Below are 12962 nucleotides of genomic sequence, written 5' to 3'. Positions count from 1 at the left end.
TTCGAATAAGTTGATCAGCCGCCGTATTTATAGTATGGGTGAAATTTCATATACGCTCTTTCTAGGAAATCTTCCATCTCGGTACTTTCGAACCAATGCAATTTGTGATTTTTTTAAACTATGTCAATATAAAGAACAGCCAAAAAGTAAAAAACATATGTATAGATATTTCGATGAAACCTTAAACATTTGTGAATTTTCGGAAGGGATTTAGCCCTTTTTTGTTTATAGTAGTTTGTAAAAGGTATAGATATTTTTCAAAGTTAAAAGAAGAGTTAAGTTAACCCTTAGGCTTAGACATATAGTTATTGTGGAAGTGTTTTTATCAATGTTTTTTTTAGATTCAACTATCTAAATCTAATTCAACACATAATATACTTATATATCAATAACAATAAGTCTTCTAAAGTACTTGTTACCGTAATCAAATACACCAGAACTAAATTTTTGTCCGTAATTTGAAGATTAAATTTCGATGTTTAAAATATTTAATTTAGTGCCCATCAAGCGAGCATATTTGGCCGCGAAAGTCTAAACCCACAACAAAATATTTGCGGCACGCTCGGAACTGAGCGCTATAATAAAAACATTCATCTTAAATAACGGTAACCTTTTATAATATCGTTTATTTTCTACAAAATAAATGTATGTACGCAAAGAGTTTTATGTACAGGAATTTTAAATTAAAATATTAATCCCCGTCGTAGTCGTAGATCTACACCTATGATATAACCTACAAAAGAGTGTACGATTGCGATATAAGTATTATGATAAATCTATTTTAAACATCATCTGAAAGAGATATATTATCTTAATTAAATTTCAAAAGAAATACATTAAAAATAATAGTTAATTAGTTGCATTCCCAAGCACCAAGTTGTATTTAAACCCATTGAGGCTAAGGAGATTTCTTTTCCTATATCAACCGTAAGCATTTAGTGCTTTCAGTTCGTTACGTAAAAACTCTATGTAAAATTTCAATTAATTAAATTACTCTAGTAAATTAATCCTGTTAAATAGCACTTGCTTTTACATGTTTTGAAACTAGTATTTACATGATACGAATGACGTTTACTTACAACAAAGTTGATACGGCAGTTATGCAATCCTCTTTCATTAAAATAATAATTTAATAGTTGGTGCCGTAAATGTAGAAATGTTCTGGCTACAAAAGTTTATTTTCAGTCCGCCTTGGGCGATGCGATTCACAAACTTTAAATGTGGATAGTCCTTACACCATGTTTAATTTTACTAAAACACTTGTTAGCTGTACTTCGAAGTTATTTAATTAATTTTACTTCACAATTATCTCGTTTGTTATAGTAGGTATTGCTCTTTAGTGTACAATTTAATATCACATCATGAATTTATATATTTACTTGATATACATATCACGATGTAACATAGCATTGTTATTACTAAATTAATTTCGGAAAGGTCAGATAAAGGGCAGAATAAGCTTTCATTTTCACCTTTATGGCTATGCTATAGTGACTTATGGAAAAGTTTATGAACAATCTGTGTTATGTAGGCGTTGCAGGTTCTACCGGCTTTATTCTTTGGCAACTACTTAAGACAAGCCGAAAACATGTCTATTCATTTAAAATTTGTGTATTATACCTTGTACACTTCAAACGTTTTACCGCTTTAATATACAATAATACACAATTCATTTTCTATATTTAGGTACTTTGATATTGGTTAAAATATACTTATTATATGGACAAAATCGTGACCTGGGTTCATATATTTGCACCTGTGTCAGTCGATAAACGCGGCCAATTTAAGTCTGCTTTGATGGTACTATGTTGGCTTCCTGCCACGTTTAGGTGTACTTGGTGTACTTGTACATACAGCGTAACATACATAGCTGTTATCACAGATGGTTATCTGAATTATAAGCCAAAGCTTGTAAAACTGATTTTTCGGCCAAATTATGATATTGTTTTTATATTCAAATAATGTGCATTAGTTCAATTTTATTGTTCCTTTGCATAAAATATAGTATATATCTCTTCTATGTTGTATATATTTTTGTAGTGTTAATAACCTTTGCTAATAAATAATGAATTATGATGAACACATTTATATGAAAATACCTACTGATATAAACCAACTGGGATTAGTTTATGAAATTTTAGGAGATCAAACTTAAGTTCATTTTAAAAATATGCTTGTTTATTACAAGATACACCATCCTCCATTACATATGAAAAACGAATAACAGGAAAATAATAAAAAAAGCCGCTCCAGGTCACAACAATTAAAATTATGTACTTTCAACGTAAGACGTATCATACAAAACAACACAATTAAACAATTCATTGTGAAGAATCTGAGAAAAAATAAATAAATAGAGAAATGGAAAAATAACGAGGAGGCTTTTTCCCTAAAAGAGACCATACAATACTAGACCACTAAATAAACTCCTTAAATTTTTCAACTTATACTAACACAACTAATACTCATATTAAGAAATGTTAACTAACCAATTTTTGTATGGATTCATTAATAAACCTATAATAATAAGATTTTTGTCTTATTCATATCATCTTAACGATAACTAATATAATATATTTATACAGGCTCACCTGGAGCTACAAAATCACTTAGCTGAGTTTTCGAAAAGCGGCGTGCCGGCCCTACAAGGGTTCGTCCTAGCAGCCATTCCAGACAACTCGTTCTCCTATCTGATGTGGTCAGAGCAATCAGGAAATCTAGAACTGGCTTACAAGTGGAAAAGTAAGTATTAATTGTAAATCTACTTTTTTCATAACATAATAAGACCGGAAAATTCTAGGTCAAAATTGTTTAGCGTTTAGGCCAAAAGCAAATTGCATATGTCGTTTGTGAATAAAATATTATAATTTGTTAGCTTTACTGGACTTTTTTAATTAAAAGCTTGGAACTTGTACCAATTACTGATTGCAGCCTAGTTACGATTACATACTTGATTTCACGTTACATTAATGATTTAGACACAGAATTTAATGTGTGCCTGGCTCTTGCACCGAAACGTAGACGTTTCCTTATTTGCAAAAAGATACTAACCTTTATTAACCATAACTTTAGAAAAAACACATTCCTCGTTTATATTTACTTTATCAACAAGTCAAATAGACAATAGTTATATCTCACATTGTAACAATTTAGTAACTTTTAATGATGACTAATATGTGCTAAATTGATGGCTGTGGCTCTTCATAGAGTATTTTTTGTCACAAAAACATAAGAAAACTCTACATTCTAATAGTAAAAAGGTTGAAGACGCTGTGCGAGGAAAACACAAGCGCCATGCATCAGTGCTTTCTCTAGTATTCATATACCTTTGAAAAATATACTTTGCCCAAGAGTCTCCCTGAAACTTTAAAATAGAAAACTTTTGAATAAAACTTATTTTCCCCGTAGTTGAATTGATATAGCTACATTATCGTTGTCCATCGCGATAGTATGCAAATGCAATAAAAATACTATCAGCACTGTCATAATATGGTAAAAGCGTGGTAAAAGCCCTTTGCGCTATGTATGAAGTGTACATGAAGTGTACTATTTTATGCCTTTGAAATCAGCGTTGAACTGCTTTGACTGCCCTGTAGATGGAGAATTTAATTGAAAGGCAATAACTAACATTAATGACCGGCATCACTGTAAAGGAATAGGAGTTGAGATCTCTTTTCATGGATCAAACTAGAAACTGCACACGCGATAACGATGTGTTTACGTGCTATTTTTAATTAATCCGCGCGAACGACGAATACTAAGGGACTTTATCAAACACATTTTGTCTCTGTAATGTAAATAGTATACAATAAAATAAAAGTAGATATTTTATTAAAGGCATTTTCAAATCTAAGAAAGTAAAAATGGTACTCAGCTAATTAGAATCTACCGATTGTGTAATAAATGGGGGTTATTTATGAAGGAGTCATTAGCAGCAATATACGTGCTTTGAACTAATCATCAATTTTAAGGGCATTTCTGTCGTGTTTTTCTTCTAGTAATTAAAGTTTTTTTGTTGATTTCCCATTAATAAACATAACTACTCCTATTATTCTTGTAGCCATGCAGACCTCACCTTTACATTCTTTTAAGTGTTAAGTGCATTCTAAACATTTATTTATAAGTTATTTTCTGATATTGTTTAACGAGGAATAAACACAGGCTTTATGCAACGATGTTAATTTAGCAGCTATTATGTCGGTTGTAAAAAAAGTTGATTTTCATACTCGTATGTTCTTATAAGAAGTCCAACAGATGTTGTATATAGAAAATATAATCTCGCTATATATTTACAGATTTATTAAGCAATTTACATTATTAATATAGATCACTATCAATTTCTTTTCGAAACTATCGTATTAACTCGAAAGTCCATTATATTTCGCAAATTTAATATCGCGTAAAATTTACGCATTAACGTTATTATGTTATAATCTGTCAAGTTTAAAAGCTTGATTGTTTTGCTGAAAGCGGTCGAATTCGATAGGAGAGTTTTGCTACAATAATTGTGTTCACAAAAGCCGATTTGTGGAGTAAAACGTATTTCACAGAACATTTCGTTCCCCTTATTATATTTTGTAATGCTCTAGCATTCTCATGTCTTTGTATATATTTTCTCGATGTTTACTGATAACTTAATTTTTTTAGGAAGACTCACTTGTTGTGATTATTATATTACTTAATTATTATTACATTCGCTGATATACCCCTTCATTTTTTAATTATACTTTCTTTCTTCCAAAGTTCGCAATAATCTTCTAGCAATTTAAACAAACTTCAAAAAGTAGAAGGTTCTCAACTCGTCACATTTTGTGTACTCGAAGAGGCTTAGACCAATTTGAAAAATTTTATGTTTGATTTTCAAACTTTTCATGTAAGTCTCGCGAAAAGTCTCTGATGAGATCCCGGCTTAGGAACAATTCTTAAAACTGTATAGGCATATAGTATTTGGGCTTATTTCTATTTTGGAATAATAAGATCGATCTTATAAAACCTTAGACCTTAGGCCTGCGTAGTTGCAATACACCTTTTTAGAGTATTTTAAGTGAATAGTATTTTAAAATTTACTCTCTTAAAACTGCACATAAATCTTTGCAAACAATTACAAAAGCTAATTCTATAACGCTCGCTAAAATTAATCGATACGCCATAGCGTTAATATTTCCAGGCGTTAAGTAGGGTCATAACCGATGAAAGATTTTTGCAATAAAAATAAGTCATGCCTTTAATTACACTAATAGCTAGCGAATATTTCACACCGAATAACTGGGGATAAAATTCTTATAGAGAGAATGGAGCAATGGGGTCCAATGCCACACACATTTCTGGGTCTGTTTGATGAATCACTTGTTTAGACATGTGATCAGAGATAACAAAGTACGAGTAGTATGCGAAAAATCGTTGATTTTGAAAATTACATTGACTTAATATTTATAAATATTTGTAGATGTGTATGAAAACTTCCTTCAAGTTGAAATAAAAATCATTACCTCTGCTGTCGGAAAGTTTTCGTGAAAAACGCGCGCAAGTTAACGGTTAAAAATATGCAATTCCCAAAGCCCGCGCAGCAAAAGTTTTTAGAAAATTAAATACCAATATAACTGGGAACCGCTAAATTTATGGTTAGTTTTTTTGCTTATTAATTTTGAACTTTAGTTTAGAACATTGTTTTATATAAATCCATAGTGTGGGAGAATATTTTTCATGTAGCTAAAGTCTGTATTCCTAGTCTATTCCCAGAGTTTATCTTTTTAAGTCTAAAAGCGAATAATTAAGCCATGCATCAATTTGAGCTGTCAGAGCAGATTTTAAAAAAGCTCAAAATCTTTTCGTGCATTCATACAGACTGCCAACAATGCTTATTTGATTGAAAACATAGTTTTAATAAATGTGTCCAATTTTTAAATTAATAATATTGATTATAGTATCATCAGTCCTTTAAAAAAAAATTTTTAAGAGTCGTTGCAATTACTACGGATTATATTAATTAATCAATGACATTTTTAACACACCTTTAGGAAAATAGATCTTCTCTATTTTAGAAAAACACGGATAAATATGGAAAGGTAAAGGAACTTTTGAAAGTTTCATCTGGTTTACTTAATTGTTGTTGATATTTAAAACATATTGTTTATTATTAACGAGATTAGACCATCTAAATTTTAACCGTTACCTTCCTTCTTAACAATATACAAAAGTTGTTAGAATCATAAAATTCACGCCCTACTAATAGTTTTACGATCCACCAAGTAATGGCATTGCAATAAAATTAAGAGATGGTACGGACATGGAGAGTGTAGATATAGGACAGTTTTGTCATCCATAAAAATACGACAGTTACTTATTTACATAAGAATGTTCTGACAGATTCTACAACACTTTAAACTTCTAGCCCTCATACTTCTGCCTCTGGATCTTGGATCTTTATAAAAAAGTAGATGAACAGTCTTCTGTACGTGACGCACTTCGTCAATGTTTAGATATAAAAGTATTAGGTTATTTGTGAATTAAAACGGGATTCAAAGGCATGACCTTACAATTGAGAGTTTTGACAGTTTTATTTTTATATAACCACATTTATTTTGTAATATTATATATACTATATCATAAAGAGGCTAGCGTCTGTCAAAAACATGACGGAATTTCATTAGAACTCCAAGTAGAATTTAATTATTATTTGTAATTTAAATTGACTATAAATTACTGTACGTACTATCACTAATTCATCATTTATCTACGCAGCTTTGGATGAGAATGAGCAAAAGAAGCAAGCCGTTGTTCGGGAGTTGGTGGAGACAGAAGCGAACTATATACAACACTTGATGGTGATTGTTGAGGTTAGTGACAGTAGACATTCCTAGCAGCTATTAATCTAGTTCTAATAACAGTATAAAACTATATTTATTTAAAAATTATTGACCAATTAATGAATATAGATTTAGATAAAGTTTTTCATAAAACTCATGTACAAGATGGTTTTAAAAATAGCAAGTTTGAAAACACAATATTCTAATATATCAAAACATATCCTACCAACGCAGTTGTTAATTGCGGACATCTAATTACTGTTACATAATCTTACAACACTTAGTCGCTATTAAAAGGAAAATGTTTAAGTAAAAACGGTAAATAATATATACATTTTGAGCACCAAATAAAATTAGATCACATAACAATGGGTGACGTACTATAGAATCTGAACACCATCATAAAATATAAAGTCGGTATTAAGGCTAACAAAAGGTTAATTTCGGTGACGGAACGCAAGGAATACATTAGATCGAACCCCTATTTACTGCGATTGTGTCCTTCAAGAACGATATGCTATGTTTATACGGAACTAGCTGTAAATGTATAATCAAAACAAATCAAAATATCATTTATTTATATAGGTAACACAATGTATACTTATTGACTGACTCGAATAAGAAATATTATTTTAAAACTGAATTGCTTCTTAATTTACACTTACTGCCTTAAAATCAAAGCGTAGATCGGACGAAAAGAATTTTTTAAATCGGCAAGTTTGAACAAAATATTTGTAAGTAGCTGGAATCAATACTATTCTTCATCATATCGTAAATCAATTATTATAAAATTAAATGAATAAGAAATAAAGGTAACATTAAATCCACGGTGTTCACGAGTAAGATGTATGACCAACCATGGTCCCGCTCACCGTATTATAGGGAGAGGGACTATTCTATAAGGATAGGATTTTTCCAATTACAGATATAACTAATAACGCTCTTGGTACACATAAAATATTCCACATCCAAATTATACAATTCTTTTACCAATTAGTTTCATTATTAAACGGTATACAATTCCTAATGTGCACATTTTAGGATTTATGCCTTATTTCTGATTAAATACCTACAAATATATAGACATTTTTTTTATTAAAGACTACGTACTGTTACGATATATATATGCGGATTGCTTAATGTCACTACGCCATTCATTTCCAAGTAGGCGGAGTAAAATATTTAGGGTGCAATAAAGGAATTCATAGGCTTGTGCCTCCTATTCTCTTTATATCATGAATCTTGGACAAGAAAAGCTAACATCAGAAAATAATGGAAGCAGCTGGAATCGGCCTATGTCACAGGACACGCTGATTACCAAAAACGGGTCATATAATGTATTAGATTAAGTTACGTTATGTAACTTAAATAATGTTAATATATTATACTGGGTGTCAGCAATAAAAGCTTAATAATAATAATATTAAAAGGAAGGATTTATTTATATTTGAATCTAGAACAGGGACGTTGAAGTAGGTCACGAAAAATTGGAAGGCACTCTACATGAACTTGACAACAAGTATCTCAACGATCGTCGTTCAACCGCTACGAAATTTTATAATTTTGGCCTTCAGCCTATATGTCTATGTGTATGTGATTACGTCCAGCGTTAGACTGTAACTCTCTATAATGATATTACCGCCACTAAACTTGTATAGGTCTGGGGGAGAGACATAAAGTTATTAATTTCTTATGAAAATTGTTTTCAGTTATTATATACTCATGGCGGTATCGAATTCGGTCAATTATTATGTTCATTATAGGTGTCACTATTGTTATTGTGATTTGTAGAGAACGGGAATTGTTCCTAGAAGTTTCCGTTTAAACAAAAGAACAGCTGTTTTTCTTTAGCTCATGGTAATGTTTTTAGGAATAAGGGGCGGGAAATCAATTCGAGTTGATGAAACAATAACAAATTGTTGGGTAATATCGTTTAAACTATTTAAATAACGTTAAATTCTAATTGAACTCCTAACGTCCTCATTTGTCTCTATCTGATGTATTGTGATTAGTTGAAAGAGTGAATTTATGATGATGATTTAGCTTGTTAGTAAAAATCTTAAAAAGGCATTTGATTTTAAAATAATTTATACATTTTGGTTGAATGGTACACAAGTCAATTAATTAACATGTTTCTCAAATTGGGTCAGCAATTATGTTTTTAGCAACTCGATTTTGCACTTCACCGGGGACTGACACTTGAATTTTTTTGCGTTAATCAGCTTTCCTTCCTCCTCTCAGGTCATACTTTTCTTTGGACAATAAATCCAATAGTATAAAACAGCTATATGTAATAAATTATTTATTTTTCTAAAAATGTTTATATTTGACAGGTTTATTATATTGACAGAGTTATAAAATGCCAAATAATAATTATAATATTCTTAGAAATCACAAACGATAAATATTAAAAGAAACAAAACACTCAACCTAGGAAGTTTTATTCCTTACAAAACAATTTTTAATTAACTAATTACCACAAATTATACTCAACCAGAAATAGTATTTGACACCACTCAATAAAAAATAAAACACTAAAGCGTCCGTCACGTCCGAGAGCCAATCGCAGCATACCCCCGGTGTTCCCAGTTCCACTCCTCTCTGTTACCCCTTACTCGGTCCGGCTTGCTAGATGTGGAGATTGTTTTCTAAGAATATATACTAACTTACTTGTTCTTGTACTTGTGGGGAAATGCGTTATGTATACCCTCGGTGCCTCACGATACGACTTCCTTAAGGGATGAAGAGTTCATGTGGAACTCGCTACTGTACATACTCACGACAAAACCCCGCGTGCCACCAGCAATCGCCCGAGGCAGGACACGGTAACAGCGTAGTCCGCATCCCGCCACGCGATAAGCCTCTGAAATCACTGTCCCCTATGGCCATGAATTTTGTGGATTGGACCTTGGCACAGCAAGGGCCATACTTCACATTGGCCAATTCGTTGCACGGTAGAACGGCGACACGGATGGGGGATCGACCCCCATGTCCCTTTTCGCGTCTTCTGTATGGCACAAGACGGCCTCGCAGAATCTCTGTAAGGATTTCCCACGTGCCATCACTGACCGTGCTTGTAAATACAGTTTTTTTTTATATATAAGAGTTGAACTCCTCAACTGATAAAAAGGCCTGTCATGGTCCATTTTCATTGAGTATGATATGGAATCGATATTTGAAAAATAGTACAAAACGAATCCCTACGGAATTGTTAGCGATATAAACAAAAAAGCAGAAACTGATAATTCATAGTAAGAAAGTACTACAACGAAAAACTGTATCAATTCTAGATTACGGTCGCGTAACTCGTAGCCGTAGCAACGAAATTTGAAGATCTTCGTAGCGTAGCGTCTCTTTTTTTCTTTGAATTCTTTATCGCAGTAAAACTTTCCGTTGAGCTAGAAAGTTGTATTTTACTTTTAATACTTAAGTTGATCCCATCCTTTTCAGTACAGATATTTAAAAGTTAGTAAAACCTTCATATTAGGCGTCTCTATCTGTCACATTGAACATTTTCATACCTTAACTCGACTAACGTCATCCCCAGATCGAAGCCAAGTTTTATTTACGGGTATGTATGTAATTGAAAAGTCATGTATGCATGTCAACTGCATAACGGTTCATCCCAAAATAACCATGCTTTGTAACAAGGGACTCCACATTTAAAAATATTTTTTTTGCTATTCTTTATTAGTAATACATTTGATAAACCAATATTTAACTTATGCTTGCCGCGTTTGGCAACAAAATACTAATGATACACTTTGTTCTCATGGCGTACAGATATAATGTGCTCATTAAAATGCCTTCAGGCGTATAATAGTGACACCATTCGCGAAACTTTTCCATTTTCTGGAGGCGCGTTTTACATTTATTTTAACTTATTTGAAATTCAAGATTCCACAGTAAATCAAAGTATCGTCACAATAACCATTCCAAATTTTTTATTTAATTTCAAGTATTTGATAAGAAATTATTATCTTAATGACAAATCGTACAGAATAGGATAGTAGCAATTCCCTCTAAAATTTTATTTACTTTGACAGAATCTAAAAAGAAATATAAGCAAAATAATATCGAACTATAAAAATAATAACATATATTTGTATTTTTAAAGTGTTGTACTTGTCGTTGCACTTTAATATAAAAACAGTATGAACTAGGTATTAGCGCCACTGCCTATGCGCGGCTGCTCTCATAGCTCTCATGTCCAGTCGCTCAGTAAATATGACACTGCGATCCTCCAAGGCATTGCCGTGTTTTTTGGCAAATATACCAACAATATGGCCAAGATATGTAGTCATTGATCTACTAGATTTCACTTCTAGGTTATCCAAAATATCAATGGAGTATATATAATGGAGCAATTCTGCATAAAATTATGAAACTTCCTGGGTAACTGTAACAAGCTGGGTTTGTTTAATAGCAACCTCAAAGACCCGTCTTCATACTCTTCCCGAGGCATAAGATTGTCTTCGAGACACAAGAGTGACCAGCAGCAGTAATTAGCGGACACCAGGGACATCTTCTGTTTTCAGAGGTCTTGCAAGGTCATTTAAGGGAAAAGTACCGTCTGCGGAATTGTGTCGATAGGAAGAACCCGAGCATTACATACAGACTATGCTCTATCAGCTTATGATTGGATTTTGATGCAAACGTTGGACTATTGAGTTAATAACCTATGTTGAATATGTGGAGGAAAGATGCTGTATGATTCCTCCAATTTATAGGGAGTATCCTCGAACAGTCTAACCACTAACTGGCCCAAAGGCGCCGGTGACTACAGATGAGAAGTTGTATATGTCCGTAGGGGCCGGAATAACTTCGTTAGCGCGTTTCAGGGTATGACTTTATCGTAGTGGTTCGTAGGCACAGATTGCATACGTAGGTGTTGCAACCAATATAAAGAAGTAAAAGAGTAATTTATACCTTGCCAAGGGTAGTGTTGAAAGATCAAGACACTGGTTTGCAGAACACTACTAAACATGTGAAAACTTGTAATAAACCGTTTAAGGTATGAATAACCGGTGGAAACTTTGCTAAGTTTTTATACTTTAAAACTGCCTAAAAAACAAATTATAAAAACTTTTTACCTGATGAAAATTTTGTTTGAGATGAAATATCACTACAAGGTGACCGCAATTTTTAAATTAAAATGTGACGCTGGAAACATTTCCAATTACCATTCCCGTCTCTCTGTATTTTATGAACGTTTCCGCACATATGCCTAAGGGGATATCACGTTAAATAACTACAGTTAACATTTAATCACACGAAATGAAAACCGATTCAATAATATAATGTTCGTGAGGTTTCATTCAAAATATATCAGGCGTAACCTTGCAATAAAGCAAAACTTGTTTTAATTTAACTGATTATTTTAAAACGTTTTCATTTGTTTGTAAGCGTTTAACGTTTAAATTATTACAATTATGTACATATAACGTAACGATTTATGCGGTTCTAAACATAGTCTTAAATAAATTTGAGGTTTGCAAATATGCATTTTAAAATAATCAAATTCATACAGTTATGATTTGTTAAATAAAAAACTTTTCGAATGGATGAAGACCGTCTAATCGTGTTGATAATATGGCGATCATTTTACTCTATACACTAATATCCTAAATTCAATATATAATATTAGATAGTTATACCTAAGTGACATATATTTATGACTGCATGCATTTATCGATACCATGAAGTTACATATGTGTGACTCATCGCTCAGAAATAAAACTAATATATTGATTTGATTGCTTGATTCAGGTTAGTCGCGTAGTGAAAATAATAATGAACGGATATTTTCATTTATATTTCAAGCTGGCAATTCTTTAAAATCTCAGTGAACAGAGAATAAAACAAGTTTCAATTGCAGAGGAATGAATTACATATTTTCTCTTTGTCACACAATGTAATTTACAAAGGGCCGTTTACATTACTAATTCATTTAATTTTAACTTAATAAGGCCTCTTGAACAGGTTAAAAAGGTATTATGTAACGCAAAATTACGATGGACCTTGGAATACTTCAAGTGTTTTGCGTTATCTTTAATTTAAAATATTACACTTAAAGTATACTTGTATACGAAAACCGTTTGATCTTTTGGGCTCGATTTCCGGAGCTTGAGATGTGTTGGGTTAGTAGGATCACGA

General features: G+C 32.1%; 1 protein-coding gene across 1 annotated transcript in view; it reads left to right on the top strand.

Moving 5' to 3' along the window:
• Positions 1 to 12962, top strand: part of LOC125062229 — a 52894-nt gene that overhangs the window by 19630 nt on the left and 20302 nt on the right. The window contains exons 5-6 of the mRNA XM_047668002.1: positions 2586 to 2742; positions 6742 to 6836. Of these exons, the coding sequence (XP_047523958.1) occupies positions 2586 to 2742; positions 6742 to 6836 (252 nt within the window). The remainder of the gene's footprint in view (positions 1 to 2585; positions 2743 to 6741; positions 6837 to 12962) is intronic.

Source organism: Pieris napi, chromosome Z, assembly GCF_905475465.1.
Source record: "Pieris napi chromosome Z, ilPieNapi1.2, whole genome shotgun sequence".
In the NCBI taxonomy this organism is placed as follows: domain Eukaryota; kingdom Metazoa; phylum Arthropoda; class Insecta; order Lepidoptera; family Pieridae; genus Pieris; species Pieris napi.
Note: the sequence above shows the minus strand (reverse complement) of the source record. Positions and strands in the feature narration are given on the sequence as shown.